This window comes from Dermacentor variabilis, chromosome 9 (assembly GCF_050947875.1).
Source record: "Dermacentor variabilis isolate Ectoservices chromosome 9, ASM5094787v1, whole genome shotgun sequence".
Lineage (NCBI taxonomy): Eukaryota > Metazoa > Arthropoda > Arachnida > Ixodida > Ixodidae > Dermacentor > Dermacentor variabilis.
Genome location: NC_134576.1, coordinates 62,863,019 through 62,883,612, shown reverse-complemented (window position 1 = coordinate 62,883,612; position 20,594 = coordinate 62,863,019). Strand labels below are relative to the sequence as shown.

Below are 20,594 nucleotides of genomic sequence, written 5' to 3'. Positions count from 1 at the left end.
ATTATTAAATAAACATGAAAACATGATTTATCTATCTATTTATATATTTATATTAATATTCGCTGCTGCTGAACTGTTCCTCGTTTTTTATGTTGCAACGGCAGAAGCGTAGGATGTAGCGTAGGCAGAAGTTAAGGCTCAAACTATTGCACCGAATATATAAAAGTCAAACAGGTATTAATCGCTACAACTATCTCCTGGAACCAGATTACATATCGACTCGCTGTGATAACAAGAAAAAGATCTCAGCCTATAACTGCAGAACAAGGACTTTTTACTACTCTTTTATCCGCAAATCAATTAGACAATGGAACAGTTTATCAAATGATATAGTAAACGTGTCAAATAGCGAACTATTCTATTCTATGCTGTGACCGCGCTCTTGTCAAACAAATGTTTGCGTTATTTTTCTTGAAACCTGTTTGTTTCACATTACTTGTACCCCTTTCTCTAAAGGCTATTGCAGTGCTTCTGTTTGTGAGTATATCTGTCCAAAAGCTTTTCTGTATTACTGGTTATATTTTGTTACCCCTACGTAATGCCTTTATGGCGATGTAGGTACTCTGTAAATAAATAAATAAATAAATAATTAAGTAAAGAAGTAACACGGCTGCCCTTTCTTTCTTTCTTTCTTTCTTTCTTTCTTTCTTTCTTTCTTTCTTTCTTTCTTTCTTTGTTTCTTCCTTTCTTTCTTTCTTTCTTTCTTTCTTTCTTTATTGGCAAGACCTTTTTAGCTGCAGCAGACATCAGTGAACGCGAAATAATCACTAATTAGCCAAGTCAATTTCGCGGTGATTGCGGAATTGGAGCCGGCCTCAGACTGACAGACGCTTGCTCACGAGGAGCCCAGCCATTACCACAGAAATATTCGTCAGCTAAATTTACGGAGAAATTCCTTAGTTTAGATGTAACTTTATTCCGCAATACGCAACAAAAGCTATGCAAAAAACTAAAGAAGTCTTGAGCTAACGCATTTTAATTAAATTAAATTACAGGGTTTACGTAACAAAATCTCGATCTTTATGAGGCACGCCGTAGTGGCGAACTCCGGATTATATTTTGACCACCTGGGTATCTTTAACGTGCGCCTAAATCTAAGTGCAGAGGTGTTCTTGCATTTCGCCCCCATCGAAATACGGCCGCCGTGGCCGGGATTTCAACCCGCGACCTCGTGCGTAGCAGCGCAACAGCAGAGCCATTAAGCAACCACGGCGGGGTCTAATGCATTTTGTTGCTACATTATGAATTCTTTTTTTTCTCTCTTTTGCAGCATTTCGAGATTTGCAGAGCATTTGAGGATAGTTGTTTCGCAAGTGATGGGAATATACCAATACGTACTAAATGGACATATTTCAAACAATTACTCGCTTCGATATCGCAATTTAGCATGTTCCCTAAACTAATGAACGAATTATTTGAGAGAACAGCAAGCAAATATTTCAGCGATGTGGCACATCTTGTAAATAATTACCTTCTGCTCGACTATATCACACATTTGCTGACTCGCATTGCCATTATAAATTATTTAGGTGCTGGAGTTTTACGTGACGAAACCACGATTTGATTATGAGTCATGGCGTAGTGAAGGCCTCCGGATTAATTTTGACCAGCTGGAGTTCTTTAACGTGTACCCACTGCACGGTACGTGGGTACTATTTGCATCTCACGCTCATCGAAATTCGCCCGCCGCGGCCGGGATTCGATCCCGCGCCCTTTGACTCTGTAGCAGCGCGACGTCGAAGCCGCTACGTTACCGCGGCCGGTGTTTCTGTTACCAGTATGATACCGAAATAATATCAAACAGTGGCGTCGATACTGAACAGTACTAAAGAAACTGCATCATCTTGCTTCCGTTGAAAAAGAAGGCGGCGTATTTACTCACCTTTGGCGGCTTTCGTCTCGAGAAAACAGGGCGGCCTGTCTCGTTGCTCTTCTTCGCTGAAGAATGTGCAGTACCTTAGCATCGCCAAGCCTACCTGCATTAGCACAACAAGATGGGCGAAGCCAGAAACTCTCAGCTTCAGGTTCGCTGCTACCTTCCGTTACTCTGTGCAGGAAGGAAGAAAGATAACGTTGAAAGGATGACCATGTGAATAGACCGTGGCTGCGATTTTATGGCGATGTCTTTTCTGATGCTGTTCCTTTTCGCGCTTTCTCAGGGGTCAGAGCGACGTTCCTCGCGCTTTGCTAACAGAATCAGCCGGCCGTCAACGGCGAATGACAGGAGTGCCATGGAATCGAGCCGAAGGCACCGGCACAAAATGGCGACCCATTTCGCATTTTTTACAACCGGAAGCCTTGGGAAGCTTCCGGTTTCGTCTATAAAAAAGCGTTTCTGCAAATAACGATACGAAAATTGCGAGGCACAACAATGAGATTACATATGTCAGCAGGAGAGAGAGGAAGAGAGAGAGAGAGAGAGAGAGAGAGAGGAAAAGGGAAAGGCAGGGAGGTTAACCAGAGGGGTAATGCGGTTTGCTACTCTACGCTGGAGAGAGAGAGGGGAGGCGAAGGCAAAGGAACAGGATGTGATACAATAGTAGCTAATGGACACCTTGTATCCTGTCCGCCAGAGAAGTCTACGGGACAGGGGATTCCCCTGCCAAGCCTGGACCCCTGTGCCAGTATTTAAAAAAAAAAATTCAAGGGGTACTTGGATGAATGCGAAAGCATTGCGACCACCGTGCGATGCTTAGACATTATGCCACAGCGCAAGTTCGTGGGTTTGACTGCCAACAAAGGGCGTGGGTTCGAGTGCTCTAAGTAACTCTACCTTAATTCACTGTGCCGCAATTTACTTCGACTGAATTAACACCAAAGGTCGTGGGTTCGACTTCCGCGAAAGGTCGAGGATTCATAGGCTTAATTAACACCAGAGGTCGTGGGTTGGACCCCCGCCAAAGGTCGAAGGTTCGTAACCTTTTTTGTACCAGCGTGTTGTGACGCCACCGACGCCGGATTTCCCGCCTCACGAGCCATTTATGCCTTTGCAATTAAAATAAAGGCTTTGCGCTAATTTTTTTCTTGAGAGAAAATTTCACCCAATCTTGATGATAGACTTATGATCAGCGAATGCGGCCATCCGATAACACTGAACGAAAAACTTTGAATTTCAGTCTAGCAGCCGAATACACACACTTTTAGCCTCTAGTAGTTCTTGCCGCCTTACACAGTGCTCCACTAAATTCGAAGTGGCTTGCCTTAACAGAGCACAAATTTTTATTGGTCGAGAAACACGTGTGCGGCAACTTTTGCGGGCGACTGTATGCATGACTGACGCCATATTCTACAGAAATGTTAATGTTCAGGTGCTCTATACAGATTTTTGGTTAGACAAACAACGGAGAACATTAGTAGACTAGCACCTAACCTAATATTGGCCGTTTATGGGGCGATCATTTTTGAAATTTTCCGGAAATGTTTTTTTAAATCGTCTGTGGCAGTTTGCATCATTCTTGTCCTTGAACTCGATTATTCTAAAAGGCGGACATTAGTAGCACGAGAAATCGACACACATGTTCAACCAACGACTCACTAATTAACGTTTTAACAAATTATATTATGGTGCATATTGTAATTTACGAATTGTAGCCAGTGAGATCGCAAGACGTAACTCTCGGAAATGAATCTCCAGGATGACACCAGTTTCGATATATTATTTCCCAAAATTTAGGACGAAATACGTGGACATTCCGGTTACTTTTGTGCTTCAATGCATGAAGGAACGTTAAAGAAGCAAGGGGAACAACACAGTATTTTTACTACAACTTTATTGGCGCACATCTCCAAACTAGTGTCATTGTGGAATTTCATTCCAGGCGGACACGCCTTGCAAGCTACAGGTCGTAAATTGCATATATGCGCCGTAAAGTAAGTATTAGGAAAGCTAATTAGTGATTTCACCAATTAGTTTAATATGTGTTTTCATTTCTCGTGCATGTACGCCTTAAGGACTATAGCTATATGCTATCTGCAGGAGGCGATTAAAAAAAATTCCGCTAAACTTGACAATGATCACCTCGTACATGCGCGATGTTGATTTCTTAGGAACCAAGTGGATCTGTACAATTCGTGATGTACGCAGTGACGGCACGGGGTGGCGGCGTGTCTCACATTAACACGGTCCACGCACACACTGAAATTGAGAGTAGAAATCCACGGTTACAGTGCACCCGGACATTCAATAAAAAGTACATTCGGTGTCTGGGTTACAATACCAACTGAAATAGCCTGTAACGATCAACAAAGACTACGGCAAGCCGCAGTAGGGCGCCGATACAGAAGCACGATGATGTCCAGCACTTCCTGTTTGCTGATATAGAGTTTATAAATTTTAGTGGTGGTTTATAAAGCCAGAAATTATTACAAGCCGGCCGTGGGGCGAGGATATGGGAAGTGGAGAGAAGGATTGCCTGGGTCGCCGACGGCAAACGACATGGACAACCTCGGAGTGCGACGGGGCCATAACAGCCGATCATTGTGCAATCATTTGACATTTAATTCTTGTATTGCTTTTCAAAGTGCTTACGCTTGGGCGTTGCTTTCAGCATTGCATATACCTTTTTGATTGGAATGGCTGATAGCGGCGAGTGCAATGCCTGCGGTGTCGAGGAAACTATCGAACATCTACTGTGCTACTGCCCATCTTTTGAAAATGAAGGACATAACCTCTGCACAGCTCTCAATCAGCTATATAGATAGCCGTTCAACTTGAACAAGATCTTCGGACCATGGGCTCGCATATCGCAGCTACAAAAGGCCACAAAAGCGCTGCTGCGATATTTGAAAGCTACTGGGTTGAGTTAGCGTCTGTGATCCAAACTGAATGACCAAACGATATCCCCAGTAGACCTTCTCTTCTTCTTTTATTCTTTCCGTCGCCCTTTCCCTTTCCCCAGTGTAGGGTAGCTAACCGGGCTCAGCCCTGGTTAACCTCTCTGCCTTTCAATTATCATTTGCTATCCCTCTGTCTCTCAAAGGGTGAAAGACACTCACAACGCTTCGGCTTCGAAGCAGCTGCGACGTTGAACTGGTGACGAGGTCGGTGGCCGAGATCAGGTACAGGCAGCAGAAGGCCACCGCCGGAGTGAGAGCGGGCGCCTCGCCAAGGAAGGCCACGGAGGAGAACAGCAGGATCGTCATCTCGTAGAGAGGGAGAGAGAGAGAGAGATACAATATTGCCTAAACAACGACTTAGTGAGTAACGGAGCAATAATTTATCGAGCACGAGAAGCTTTTTCTATGAGCATGGTGTCCTGGGTCTACAAAAATATTCGCCCCAGTCTAAACTATAATTGAACAATTACATTCAAAGTAATGAGCAATTTCCGACATTGTTAGCATACATTGGAGGATATAGCTATGAGGCGCATTTCTGAGTGGCTATCGGTAGACAACATACACAGTGCAACAATCTTTTCCAAGCACTTAGCTCACATCCGAAGTAAGCATCGCTACAGAAAAGGCCTCGGCGTACAAGGGCCAGCTGAAAAAAAAAAACAGAAGAAGATTGTGTGGGCACCTGTTGCAAGAAGGCATCTTTAAATGCACGAGAAGCCGTCGTCAACATCGCATCGTTGATACGTAGCAGCGTAGTAACGCCCACTCGACTTTCAGCTTTTAACTTTGAGGGAGAGTCGCACATTTCGACACCCTGGAAGCACTTTCGACGACCACCACTCAAGTATTTCGACATTCTGCCGCGTTCCAAGTACGCCGTACTAAAGATAGCAGAAGTGATCGGCTTTTCCAGAGCACTTCGAATTTTGAATATCGTCTATTCATCTATTATGTATATATATATATATATATATATATATATATATATATATATATATATATATATATATATATATATATATATATATATATATATATATATATATATATATATATATATATATATATATATATATATATATATATATATATGTGTGTGTGTGTGTGTGTAGGGTGGTTTTAGGGTTGCTCATACAGACCCGGACTCTGCGCGCCGAAAGAGAACAATTTACGGAAAACACTAGTGAACGGACGTACCAGTGATGCCGAGGAGGTGTAGATGGAGTCGATGAGCCCGTCGAGCACGTTGACCTTGTGGCTGGCCGCTTCTTCCTTGGCCCGCAGCCGGCTGATGGCCGACGAGAAGGCGTCCTCCCACGCGTACATCTTCACCAGCCGCACCGAGCTCAGCAGGTCGGAGGTCTGCCTGAGCCGTTCGTCGCGCAGGCTCAGCACGTTGTCCTGCGCACGTAGTACGCCGGAAGATGTCTGGAGTCTTCGAGGGTGTGCAACGCAACCGTAACGATAGGGACGAAGAAAAGTGAAGCATTGCTGATACAGTCGTCCCTGCCGCAATGCACACGTGCGGCTCTCAAGAAACGCGAGCTCGCGCAGTCGCCTTAGCGCTACAGCTTTGCGCACTGCGGACCGGCTCTTGCACCGCCTGCCGGTGACCCTTGGTGCAACACAGTTCGCGTTTCGACATGCACGGCCAGACTCGGCAGAGGGCAGCCAACTTCTCTTTTTGGTTGTGCACCGTAGGAGCCATGCTAATCAAGTGTTAGACGGAAGGCCTCCTGCATGGCGGGGTAAATCCGAGATGTTGACGAAAACCAGTGTTGCACTGTGTTAAATGAAGTGTTTACCTCATTCTTTTGTGATGATAACTTTGCCGATTTACCAAATATTCCTGATTCCTTTTTCTGTGCTATGGATCCCATATTATTTGATTGGGTTGGTATTAACTGTTTGATTGATAATCAAAAGATCTCAGCTTCTGCAGGTCCTGATCTTATTAATTCAAAAATGTTAAAATGTACTGCATTATTTTCATCTATTATTCTATCTAAACTGTATACTCAGTCAGTACAGTGCTCATCGCTTCCTTCAGACTGGAAAACGGTGAGGGTGGTTCCAGTCCATAAATCAGGTAACGCATTATGTCCCGAGAACTACCGACCCATCTCATTAACCAGCATTCCATGCAAACTCTTAGAACACGTAATCTATTCTCACCTCATCGATTTCCTGGAAAGCAACTCGTTCTTCCATCCATCTCAACACGGTTTTAGAAAAACTTTTTCATGCGATACTCAACTTCTTTGTTTCACTAACAATTTGTTTGCCGCCTTAGATCAAGGATTCGATATTGACTGTATTTTTTTAGATTTTGCCAAAGCTTTCGATACCGTATGTCATAACCTACTTATCCATAAGCTTAATCAGCTTAATATTGACCCAAATGTGTTGTCTTGGATTAAACAGTTTCTTTCTAATCGAACTCAGTATGCACAACCAATAACTCTTCATCTGCATTGTTAACCGTTACATCCGGAGTGCCACAAGGCTCCGTCTTGGGGCCTCTACTCTTCTTGATTTATATTAATGATCTCCCTAACTGTGTAAAGTCATCATCAATTAATCTGTTCGCAGACGATTGCGTAATATACCGAAATATTACTAACCCTGATGATTCAGATAAACTGCAAGGAGATCTTCACAATATATCACTCTGGTCTAAAAGATGGCTCATTAAACTTAACGCTAACAAGTGTAAATCAATGCGCATATCACGTAAAACCAGCAATAGCAATCAGTGTCGATATGTACTGAATGACACTTCATTAGCATCCGTTAACGCTTACAAATATCTTGGCCTTCACATAACTAATGATCTTTCATGGAATTTGCATACTAATTATATTACTGCTAATGCTAATCGTATGTTAGGATATCTTCGTCGTAACTTTTCTACCGTTCCTACTTCGGTTAAATTGACGCCCTACAAAACCCTAGTTCGCTCAAAACTTGAATACGCATCTGCCATTTGGTATAACAATCAAGCATCACTAACCGTAACGCTTGAAGCAATTCAAAATCGAGCAGCTCGCTTTATTTTATCTAACTATTCCCGCCATTCCAGTGTTACATGTATGAAAATAACCCTGAATCTGCCAGATCTTTATTTACGCCGCAAATGTGCTCGTCTTTGCCTATTTCACAAGGTTTATCACTCAAACCAGATGCTCAAGAATCAACTTATCACCCCACCTTCCTACACTTCATCCCGTTCAAACCACAAATATAAAGTTGCCGTCCCATCCTCCCGAACGAACAAGTATCATGATTCTTTTTTACCCCGCACAAGTGTCGACTGGAACCACCTTCCTGCTTCCATCATTCAGATCACAGATGTAACTTCATTCAAAACAGCAGTCTACCACGCTATCGCTTAACGTTGCCTGCATACCATTGTCTGCATATTACATTGCTTGTTATGTACCACTCCTTTCTGTAGTGCCTTAGGGCCTTGAAAGTATGTATAATAAATAAATAAATAAATAAATAAATAAACAAATAAATAAATAAATAAATACATAAATAAACAAACAAATAAATAAATAAATAAATAAATAAATAAGAACATTAAATCGTCAAGAGAGAAAAAGAGAGAAACTATACTTTCGAAATAATGACACTTCTGAGTCCATGTAGACCCCTTGCGCGCAGTAAAATTTGAAGACCGATTTTCGATTAACGCAGGCTAGACGACGCGCTGTACGTGTAAGGTGTCTCAGTAACACGCTAGGGCTTTGGAATCGTGGCACCTTAGCGTAAGTTTTGGGTGGATTAGCACAAGCGGTTTATCTCTTGTTATAAACATATACCTTAGAGTGACACATGTTCGCGCTATTTCGGTGTGATTATCTAGTCTGTAGGTGAGCACGTACAAATGAAAGGAGAACACTGTGGTAATCCACCAGGCTGTTCGCATCAACAGCTTCCCGCTGAACGAATCCCGCGGTATGCAACGCATCTTTGCCCATCGCCCGGCGATCCTACGACTCATTCTCCGGACCGACAAACCTCACAAAGCCCAGTATCCGAACCTCGCGACGTATACCTGAAGTCCCGCGTGTACTTCGATGCTAGGGACCTACGCGCTTGCCGCGTCTTCGTGCGTCCGCTCACCCAGAGCTGGTCCTGGAGCACGGTCGCTGGCCAGACGAGTGTCAGGGCCACCACGGGCCACAGAGCCGTGAACAGAGCCGCCACCGCTCCCACTCGCAGTCCGAGCAGGTAGATGATGACGGGCAGGAGCAGGGTGCCGGTCATGGGGAGCGGGAACTGGGTGCAGGCGATGCAGATCTGCAGGCAGTCGCCTCCGAGCAGGGCGAGCACGTAGCCGGAAGAGTTGCGAGATAGGGCGCGGGGCGAGAGCCGCACCATCTGCAACGTCCCACGGGCAGAATCCTCGACATACGTGACATATTTGTTCGTAATTCGTCTACTATAGTCAAACGAGACATCGCAGTAGCGGCAATAACTGCCAGAAAAATTGCCAGAGCAAAACTGACAAGCCCTAATCATGATGCAGTGACTACTTGACGCTATTCGCATGTTTCTTGTTAAGCCTTTTACAGACACTGTCAGCTCGAAGCTCCTAACTAGCACTGGACGCTATGCATTTACTGCTTTCAAGACTTCATTCCGCAGGCGACGTGGGCCGATGGCTGTCAGCACTTCGGACAAAAGTGAAAAGCGCTTTGATATTCCAGTGGAATGCTAAAGGCTTCAAGTCTCATATTTCATCCTTACGTCAGTACCTTTACACAAATTTGCTTCCAACTTAACTTATTAAGTTCATTAGAATATCTGGCTACGAATCTGTCAAGTCCAAAGCGTGCAGCAAGCACAGCAAAGTGGTCGCTTATATCCGCGCAGAGCTATGGGGCTGCAGCCCCATAGGGGCCGTCGTATGGGGCCGCCGATATATCTACACAGAAGCATAGTGTATTGTCCTTGTTAACTAACATGACAGGGGACGCCCATGGACTTATGGACGGCTGAATCACGTCATCATTGATAATGTCTTTAACCTGACGCTTTATCATCTCCCTTTCCGTAGGCGAATGGCGATACGGATGTTGACGAACAGGACATGCCGACTCGTCTGTAGGAATGCGATGTTTCGCAAAGGAGGTGCACCGTACTTTAGGCTCTGTAGAGAAGCAGGCAGAGAAGTCTTTGACAAGGTCGAGTAGTTGCAGTTTTTCTCCTTCCGATAAGTCGGAGTTAATCTGAATGCGATCACTGAGGTTGACCGCTTCCGATGAATTAGGCGAAACAGTTCCGAGAGAGGCGACATCCGTGAGGGCAGCAATTTCCTGGAGGAAAGCGACAGCTGTGCCATGCGGTAAGTGCTGATATTCGTTGCTGAAGTTGGTCGGTAGGACTAATGAGCGTCTGATCTGAAGCTGGACGAGTCCCCGTGCAATGGAGATTTTCCGTTCAAGCATTAACGGAATGTTTGCCTCGGCGATGCCCTCATAGCCGTCGAATGCGTCGCGCGTTACCAGGGTCAGTAGGCTGCTTCTTGGCGGTACCGTTATGCTGTCATCGACGATGCACAAGGCGTTTTCGGTGCGGTTCTCGTTGCCAGCGTCGCTTGCTATGGCTTTCGCCGTAGGGAATGTCACACTCGATTTTTCCAGGTTAATTATGACTCCATTCACCTGCAGGAAGTCCATGCCAAATATCAAGTCCCTCGACCAACTGGACAGAATAATGAAGAGCCCGACGCACGTAAATCTGGGAATGTTTACTTCAGCAGTGCATCTGCCCACGGAAAGTAGTAGATGACCTCCAGTAGTATGGATATGCGACCCAGTACACAGTGTAAAAACTTTAACTTTGACGCAAGCTCTCTGTTCATAACCGAGCTGTCTGCACCAGTGTCAAAGTGGTGACTTCGTCTATGGTAACCAGTATGTCCAACATTACAACTTGTCGTTGATCACCGGAAAGCACCTGAATGTCGGTTCACCTGAATGTTATTTTATCCCCTTTTATCCCTTAACGCGCTTTTTTCAGCACAGGGTGGCAAAAAAAACCTTGCCTTGCCTTTCTATATCATCTATCCCTCTAGTGGCCACGAGAAGAATGAACTGCAGATAAGCCCCTTTTGCGGAATAAACTGCTTGTCACATATTCCGTTTTCAACCGTTCTCGCACTTCCCTATGGCTTACGTTTACAGTACATATGATCAATTGGAGATGGTGGACTGTTTCAGTACAAGGGCTGCAGTAGACCTTGGATAGGGGTATACAACGACCAGGACGGCATGCTGGAGATTGTGCGATTGCTTGAGAACTCCCTAAATATCTCGGTTCGGAAGTGTAGCCCATGTATATCTAAATTTTGCGCATGCTTTCTTCTTGCTTTTTATTGAGCTCTCAATCGGCTCACTCGGACGCACTAAACGGGAATCAGAAGCAGACACGGTCATCGTATACGGTCTGACAAAGACCGAATGCATTCATCGTTATCGAAAACTCTGCAATCATTGCAACTCTGCAAGCTCTGCAACCTGTTCTAGGTTCAATGCATGTGGTGAAACGCTGCGTAGAAAAGGACGTGGATGTGGCCTTCCCCCTGCCTCGCAAAACGTGGTTAAAATTTATGTTGCGTGGAACTAACAGATCGCTGGACGAAATAAAGGCAATTCCAAACAGCGTCACGTGTATTGACAACGTTCAAAGGCACGGAATATTGAGCGCAGGTTTCATGGTTCTTCATTTTTGGTGAAACATTCTTGAATGACACCATCTTAGACCATTAAAAGCTTCGCAGTTTGCCGCGTACGAAGTCAACATAAACCCGAGAACATGGGAGGGAAGAGTGCTTCCCCCTCTCCCTATTCGGCAGCCCTTCGCACGCCTACGTCACGTGTGTGAAAATATTCCGTTCGGCCAGGTCAGCTCGCGACAGGTATAGTGCGAGCACGCACTCACCTTCCTGAAGATGGCGCCCAGGAGGAGACAGCGGACGCGGTTGCCGAGGCGGAAGCAGGTGTGCATCTGGTAGCAGGCTAGCAGCGTGTCCGCAATGCAGGATGACACGAAGAGCCACGTGGTCACCGTCACCTCTTCACCGCCCTCCACCAGACGCCTGGGTTGGCAGTACAGAATGAGTTCATAAATGAAAGTTACCGGTAAAGGAGGTGCGGGCTCATACCTGGAGCCACAACACATCGCATTGTAGTGGCGAGGCTAATGCCGTCTTGCCAGAATACTACGAAGTGGATCAGCACTAACGAGGGGTCGCCCTCTCAATATGGTACGCCAGCCAGCAAGGTAATCAGTGATGAAATTTTTAACGCGGATGGGTTAGGTCTTGTGCCAGCTTTCTATTAAACACGTGTTAATAAATTCATGTCACCGTTCGTGCGCGTTTGAGCGAGCTATACTCGTGCTGAATGAATGGCCCGAGAACGCCTGTCTGCATGCATTGTGCTCAATGTGTGCACTCACGCAAACCAATATTTAAATACCGCACGGCCCTCAAATGTATCTTTTTATTCTTGTTGTTTGATGCATTTCGCTCTCGTCTGTGTCTTCGTTGTTCAATAAAGTCTGTTCAAGAGTTTGGTTTTGTACTTAGACACGAAACGCTGTGAAATTTAATCTCTCCATCTCCCCTACATGTTAAGGATACCTGACAGCCCTTACGTCACCAGTGGCACGTCTATTGTTTCGGCGCCACTCTCCTTTGCGCCGCGCCAACTGAAAACAAGAAGGCTATGCATTTATCGATTGTATTTAATACGGGATATGAAACGGTGTTGCGTGGCGCCCCTGAATAATATTGACTCACTGGAGTTCTTTGACGTGCACGCAAACCTGCGTATATGAGCGTTACAGGAGTTCACCGACATAGAAAGATGGCCGTCGCAGCCAGGGATAGGATTTGCGACCTGGTCCTTAGCAGCAGAAGGCTATAGCAGAGTCTTGCAATACATCATCATCATCATCATCATCATCATCATCATCATCATCATCATCATCATCATCATCATCATCATCATCATCATCATCATCATCATCATCTTTAAGTTCACTGCACGACGAAGGCCGCCCCCAACGATCTCCAATTAACTCTGTCTTGCGCTAGCTGATTCTAACTTGCGCCTCCAAATTTCCTACTTTCATCACCCCACGTAATTTTCTGACATCCTCGAATGCGCTTCCATTCCCTTGGCACTCATTCTGCAACTCTAATGGTCCACCGGTTGTCTACCCTACGCATTACATGAGCTGCCTAGTTCCATTTTCTTTCTTAATGTCAGCTGTAATATCGGGTATTCCCGCGTGCTCTCTGATTCACACCGCTCTCTTCCTGCCTTTTAACGTTAAGTCAAACATTTTTCGTTCCATATATCTTTGCGTGGTCCTTAACTCGTTCTCGAGTTTCCATGTTAATCTCCAAGCTTCTGTCCCATATGTTAGCACCGGTAGAATGCAATGTTTGTACACTTTTCAGCCACAGTGGTAAGCTCCCACTCAGTATTTGGTAATGCCTGCCGTATGCACTTTAACTTATTTTTATTCTTCTGTATATTTCCTTCTCACGGTCCGGGCCTGACCCCTTCCCTGATAAGTAATCTTCCACTTTTCTTGCGGAGAACCAAGGTAGCTGTGAAATATTTCTAGATATTTCCGAAGCCATTCACGTATTCCTCTTGCACTCCTTCATTACGCAATGCCTTCATGACTGCTGGTATCTCTACTGAACCCAATGCCTTTTTATGTTCTATGGAAGTCATTTGTGTCCAGAGGTTGATTGTACTCCGCATATTTCTCAATTACCTGGTTGATGAAGTGGATGTAATCCATTGTAGAATATTCCTTTCTGAAGCCAGCCTGTTCTCTACGTTGATTGAAGTCAAGTGTTGCCGTGATTCTATTGTAAATTATCTTGGTGAATATTTTGTACAATACTGAAAGAAGCTAATGGAAAATTCTTTAACGTCCCCCTTCTTATGGATTAGCATAATGTTCGCGTTCTTCCAGCTGCCTGGTACACTTAAAGTCGTGAGGCATTGCGTAAGGGCCGCAAGCTTTTAACGCTACTCCTGCCCCATTTCCACGGTTCATGTGTTGCAAGGCCCATCTAACTTCATCGCTAGTTATAGAAGGAACCTCTGTAACCTGTTCATTACTACCTCGAATGGAGGTATCGCGGCTGTTCTGGCTACTGTACAGGTCAGTATAGAACTCTCCTGCTGCTTTTCCTACATGTTCGGGATTCCTGATGATATTACCCTACTTATATTTCAGTGCATACATCTTGGTTAGTCCTACGCCAAGTTTAGTTCTGAGCGCTTTCATGCTGCTTCCATTTTTTAGTGCTTCCTCAATCTTTCTCCCATTATAACTTCGAATATCACTTATTTCGTCCTTGTTGATCGGTTTTGACACTTCCGCGAATTCTATCTGATCTCTCATGTTCACTTTTATTCTTCAGACACTTTCATTCTTGTCGTTTCTTTACTAGGTCCTTTGTTACTTGGGAGAGCTTACCCACTGGTTGCCTTGGTGCCTTACCTCCCACTTCAATTGCTGTTTCTGAAATCAGCCTAGTTACGGTTTAATTCATTACTTCTATATATGTCATCTTCATCTCTCTGTTCTAAAGCTGCATATTTGTTTGCAAGCACCAGCATGAATTGGTTTGCTTTTACCCTTACTGTACCTAGGTTGGCCTCTTTATTCTTGACTAATTTCACTCTTTCTCTCTTCAATTTGAGAGAAATCCTAGACCTCATTAACCTATGGTCACTGCCCTGTGCCCTACTTAACACTTCTTCATCCTGCCTCAGAAATTCGACACATGTGTAATCGCAGCCATGACAAGGGATACAACATAATCTTTCAATGGCTTCCATGACATTGCAGCATCAGCGGGAATGACCACGCCGACGAAGCCGCCCGATCTGCCAATGAAAGTGACCAAAGTGTCTTGATTTCGCTTTCGCGAACAGACGCTGCGGCTGGGCTGCGACCGATGTCCCGTGAATGTACTTTGCCTGTGTGGGACTCGAACGCTTTGACCATGTGTCGTTTGCGTTCGTTGTCTCCGGACATACGGATGCACCTCCCACCTGGGTTACCACGACGCGAACAGACCATGCTGTACCGTCTGTGGCTAGGCGTTGCATTTACGAACTCGTATGCTTTCCTTATTGGAATGGCCAACAGCCCCAAGTGCGCCACGTGCAACATCGATGAGACACTCGCACATATTATCTGTGTCTGCCCGCGATATAGTGCCCAGAGACAAGTGCTGTGCAGAGTACTGGACCAGTTGGACAATCGTCCACTATCAGAACTCAAAGCTTTAGGTCAGTACTCCCACAGAACATCCACGCTAAAGGCCTTATTCGCATTATTAAGATTCCTGCGGTCTGCGGGCTTCACGATATACTGTAAGAAGGCCGCACTCTACCGCTCTGTAGTGCACGCGGTTTGTTCGTGCTCGTCTCTATTTCTCTCTATCTCCCCCTTCCGCTCTCGTTTTCTTTTTATCCCCCTTCACCCTTCCCCTCGTGCTGGGTAGCCAACCGGAACTGCCTCTGCTTAACCTCCCTGCCTTTCTATGCATCCTTTTCTCTCTCTCTGTCTCTCCATCCTGAACGACGCTGGAATCGGCATAGCGTATGAAATCTATTTCATTTCTTGTTTCTCCATTAGGGATTTTCCACGTCCACGTCCTGTTACTACGCACATTTCCTGAAGAAGGTATTTGGCCAAACCTGGTCCTTGCGCTATAAAACACCACACATCATCATCAGTATTCGGAGCCTCATCCTTTACGCGAATTCGACCAACATCTATCCTCTAGTGTTCCTACAAACGATGCCATAGTTGCCAATTGCTTGTTCCCCAGCCTCTTTTACCCTCACTTTTGCACTGAAGTCGCCCACCGCTACAGTATACACAGTTAGTTAGTCAGACAGACAGACAGACAGACAGACAGACAGACAGACAGACAGACAGACAGACAGACAGACAGACAGACAGACAGACAGACAGACAGACAGACAGACAGACACAGACAGACAGACAGACAGACAGACAGACAGACAGACAGACAGACAGATAGATAGATAGATAGATAGATAGATAGATAGATAGATAGATAGATAGATAGATAGATAGATAGATAGATAGATAGATAGATAGATAGATAGATAGATAGATAGATAGATAGATAGATGAAGTGAGTAGTTATATGGGGCTCAGCGCTACCCTACTAATGTTCCCTATGATGTCCGACACGAGCGATTTAGAATACCGTTATTCAGAACCATATACGAAAATCAAACATTGCTCTACCTAACACCTAACCTTCTCCGCAACAATAATTATATACACCAACTTAGTGAAAAATGTACTTCCATACACAGTTTAAAGAAAAATGTTACAATGTAGTTACTGTCTGGTACTGTGTCCTAAATAAGTTCTTGAGTTATAAAAAAAAACTTAAAACTTTTTTATTGTTCTGTAACCTTTGTACTCTGCTGCATTCTTTAACAGTTATACATTGCTAGGAATGGTTATGTTATATTTTGTATAACGCTTGCATAATCTCGTAGTCTTTAATATGTTGCCAGTTATGTACGCGTTTGTTCTTGTTATGGTTTATTCCTGTTGCATTATTGTGTGATTCTGTTACTCAATTAAAATGCCTAATCGCGACTTTACTACCGTTTTCGAACAATTTTTTTTGTGGTGCTATAATGTACAAAGCCATTGTTCTTCTTCGTTTTTTATTCTCGCTGCTTCTGAGCAAATGTGTGGGACCTTAGTCAGGCAGAGTTCATCTGCTTTTAGTCCTTTCAACCCAGGCAATGTATGTCTGAATAAACTGAAACTGAAAACGAGGAAGTGCAATAGCATAGAACATCTAAAACCAAGTGTGTTTTTTTCTCTATGCTGTGTATACCTTCCGTATTTGCGGACGCAGAAAAGTCCTCACCTCACACTTTGTGTAGGGTGGTTACGCTAATCAGTAGCAACTTTGCCTGCGGTCTCCTAGACTTCCTCCCAGATCGTAAATCCCGACTGCACATTAAGTCGGAAACGGCTGTGGCGCATGTCTCCTACGGGCTACTCGATTTCGGCAACTATGTTACGAGCGCGCCTTCGCGACCATAACCGGCAACGAAACAGAGCGGCGTCGCTTGGCTGTTCAAACTGCACAACATACGAAGCGTGACGTGTCTTACTCCAGAAGCGGGACCTTTCCCAACACGTTGACGTAGTAAGCGATCGTGGTCAGCATGGTCCAGAACAGGTCGTCCCAAACAGTTCGCATGACGGCGTAGAAGAGCCGCCACCTCGTGAGCCTCTGTGTGCTGCGATAACCGGGAAAAATAGATGGCAGTGCGTGACCAAGTTAAATAACAGCTCGAAGTGTCCCTTACATATTACAATTACAAATTACAGTTGCACATCGTTGTGACCCTCATTAACGTGGAAGACTAGAACTACGGACCATTTTTGCGGGCGCCAATGTTTTGCGATGCATTTGCGCTTCATAAATAAAGCAACTCGCTGTCTGGACAAAGGACAGGGCGGAAACTCATAAACCCATAAAAAACTGAGTATTATTGTCTCGGTAATACCAACAGCGTTGGTATAAACAAGAGCACTTCTAAATTAAAGAAGCCGAAAGGCTCGATCACACAGGTGAAAAAACACAAATAGGCACCGCTGTCGGCCGAGTACGCCAGCCAACGTCTTTACCGCAGCAACAACCGCGTGGCACCATCAGTACTCGCGAGCTCTCTGAAGCCTACGTGCTCTCTCAGACGAAAACTGGGCCTTCCGGGTCTCTCAGCTGTTCTTATAGCGAACTCGCGCAGAGAAGACAGCGGAGAGAAAGACGCTTTATCTTCTACGTGCTACTTTCGTCAGCAAGCTGCAGCTGTCCCTCCTGCACTCATCTTGTGTTGTACTTGCTTTTTTTAAATGCAATTAGCCTTATTGGGAAATTTCACCCGCTTTGCAATATAATGTCCGTATCTAACCTCATGCCAACTTGGGTCACTGGGTGAGTGCCACTGGGTATGGCGAATGCACAGTGACCCAAATTTTGCAAGAAATAGGTAGATACGGACATCATGCAGATCCTATAAAAACTGCCTGGTGCCGGGCATAATCGAACCAGCGTCCCACGGATTCCTCAAGCACAGCATCCCGATGCTTAAGCGAGCTGCACCACGAATGCGCGCGGCCAGCGATGGCTCCATTAAAGTAACAGAAATAAATCTCAAAGACCATGCTTTTTCGGACTACATCCGCCGGAAGCGATTATGGAGCCGGAAACAGGTCATAGACACAATCTATTAGCGTTCGCGCGCACCGGCGCGCCCCGAATCTCGGAGGTCACGCGTGGACTTGGCGGCGGCGTCTCCAGATGGCGCAGCGCGTCCTAGTGAAGCGCGAGAGAGGAGTCCGCCCGCTCTGTATGCTTCGTCCACCTCTTTAATAAAGACTCTGCATTTGTACACCACAACGCTGCCTTTGTTTCGTCACTCCCATCGTTACATTCAGCACAATAACAATAATAATATTCCTGATAACACACAAAACAAGTCCACACTCATTGTTGGGCTAGCTGGTTCATTACAGCGGCAAACAGCGCCAGAGAACATTAGGCACAAGGAAAGGAGACGGGGACAATCAAAAGGCCAAATAAAAACTGACGGTTTATTTCTTGCCACTGCGATAAAACAAATCATCACCAATTACTCTCACATCATAAAAAATATTGCTAATCGCATTAACGTCCCTGATCATCTCCAGGAGACAGATGCGCCGCCAATTTTTTCAGTGAAAGCTCCGTCCTTGGGAGCTCTGTCAACGAGAAGTTTACCGTCACTACCCTCATGGCCCGCGAGGTGCTTTCAATTGCACGGAGTTCTTTTTTTTTAGATAGTAGCAACAAGAGTGGAGATAATGTTATGACGCTATTCTAGTGATATTTCTTTTTTTTTTTTTCGTCGGTGGTCCAAGCCCCGCTCAGTCTAATTTATCACCAGGATCGGACGCCTCTGAATGATGCGCGATAAGACAGGACTGTGATCGAGTGAAATGAGCCCATACGTTACAGCCGGCACAGCATAATGCACACAACTTATTCAAATTTTGTCGAATTTTACAGGACTTCCGATAGAATGCAGAAGCAAACTCTCATTACAGCGCTTTCTCTCAATAATCATTGTTGAACTGCAGTGCGTGCAGTTCAATGATTATTCATCAACAACTCGGCGAACTTTCAGTTGTATTGCAATTCCTATAATATATATATATATATATATATATATATATATATATATATATATATATATATATATCCATGAAGACTTGATAGTGCGGATGACCTTGGTCGGAAACCGAAGTGTCTAAAATTAATAAGGCCCACGACTGTGGTTAGAAACAAAAGTGGCGCTGTAGTGCTGTTGTGCGAACGATGAATGTCGGAAACGTGCACTTTCAGTGTGGCATCCTCCTCGGACACTTGCAAGACGTGTCCAGCTAACGTTCCGTCTGTCACAACGATTGAGCCTCTACTAATCCAGCGTGTAAAATAGTGTTTGTATTATTATGAAATACCACTATTTATAGTCGAACGCCTTTATAACGACGTGTTTGGAGTCTCCGAAATCATTCGTTATAGGCGTCACTTCGTTGTAAAGGCCGCGCACCGCACAAATAGAAGCTGGACGTATTTATTCCTTCGTTATACCGGTAGTTTCGTTGCAGAGCCGTTCGACTGCATTATAAAATTCGCACCCGAGTTGTGGCGTGCGGTTATAACCGACCTGTACAGTAACCGTTGGTCGCTTAAATTGGGGGTAGGCATCAATTGGACGTTTTCGGTTTACTTCATTTACTTGTGCTGTGTGGGAGCAAACATTTTCAGGATTTTAGGATGACAGAGCAAAGGTGTTTGAAGCAAGGAAAGGAGCAAAAAAAAAAAAAAGGCGTGCCAGCGGCCTTGTAGAGGCGAGGGACACTCACATCTGTACGCGCGACAATCGCCCGCAGACATCCCGGGCGAGAGGAGCGCACTTCATGCGTGGACTCGCAATCGGCAGGTCCCGGTAGACGGCCTTGCCCAGCAGGACGACGTTCTTCAGGTGCCTGGCGAGGGTAAATAAACACGATACACACACACGATTTCGCGAAAAAACAAAGTGGGCGCTTTGTGATTATTTGATACGTTTAAGGGATACAAACGAGAAATAATTGAGAGTCGCTTAAGTATCCTTACGTGATTTTATTGCGAAAGCATTGTGACTTCTTTAGGGTATTATCATTTTAACTACTAGGGCGTGTTTGCGTTCCGCTCTTCGCTTTGCGATCTCTGCGTACATTATTCATCAGATTGCAATCATTCAGAATTCATCGCCAAGTAGCTACGAGTTCATATCGTGACTGTTTCACTACATGCTTCATGATGTCATACGCGATGTGACGTCATACGTGAGCATCTTGGGGCCAATTTCACTGCCAATTATCAGTGACCGTAATACATGACGTCCTACATTGTCACGTGTCGTTAACAGCTCTCCCTTAATCCAGCTTAATCTGCCTTGCTCTAATTCGCACCAACGTTAATCCACCTTAATCTACCTTAATCCGATTGAATCAACCTCGATCCGCTTTAATTCACCTTCATTCAATTTATTGCACCTTAATTTACATTGCTCCGCCTTGCGCCGCCTTACTCTAACTTAAGCCAC

General features: G+C 44.9%; 1 protein-coding gene across 2 annotated transcripts in view; it reads right to left on the bottom strand.

Moving 5' to 3' along the window:
* LOC142592742 (ATP-binding cassette sub-family C member 4-like) overlaps positions 1 to 20,594 on the bottom strand; it is a 98,446-nt gene that overhangs the window by 58,212 nt on the left and 19,640 nt on the right. For both annotated transcript variants that reach the window (XR_012830793.1, XM_075704359.1), the window contains exons 7-13: positions 19,870 to 19,992; positions 17,070 to 17,198; positions 11,794 to 11,950; positions 8,971 to 9,228; positions 6,037 to 6,240; positions 4,996 to 5,142; positions 1,883 to 1,976 (exon numbers count right to left, since the gene is read on the bottom strand). Coding sequence is in view for 1 of the 2 variants with exons in the window: in XM_075704359.1 (XP_075560474.1) it covers positions 1,883 to 1,976; positions 4,996 to 5,142; positions 6,037 to 6,240; positions 8,971 to 9,228; positions 11,794 to 11,950; positions 17,070 to 17,198; positions 19,870 to 19,992 (1,112 nt within the window). In the remaining variant the exon portion in view is untranslated. The remainder of the gene's footprint in view (positions 1 to 1,882; positions 1,977 to 4,995; positions 5,143 to 6,036; positions 6,241 to 8,970; positions 9,229 to 11,793; positions 11,951 to 17,069; positions 17,199 to 19,869; positions 19,993 to 20,594) is intronic.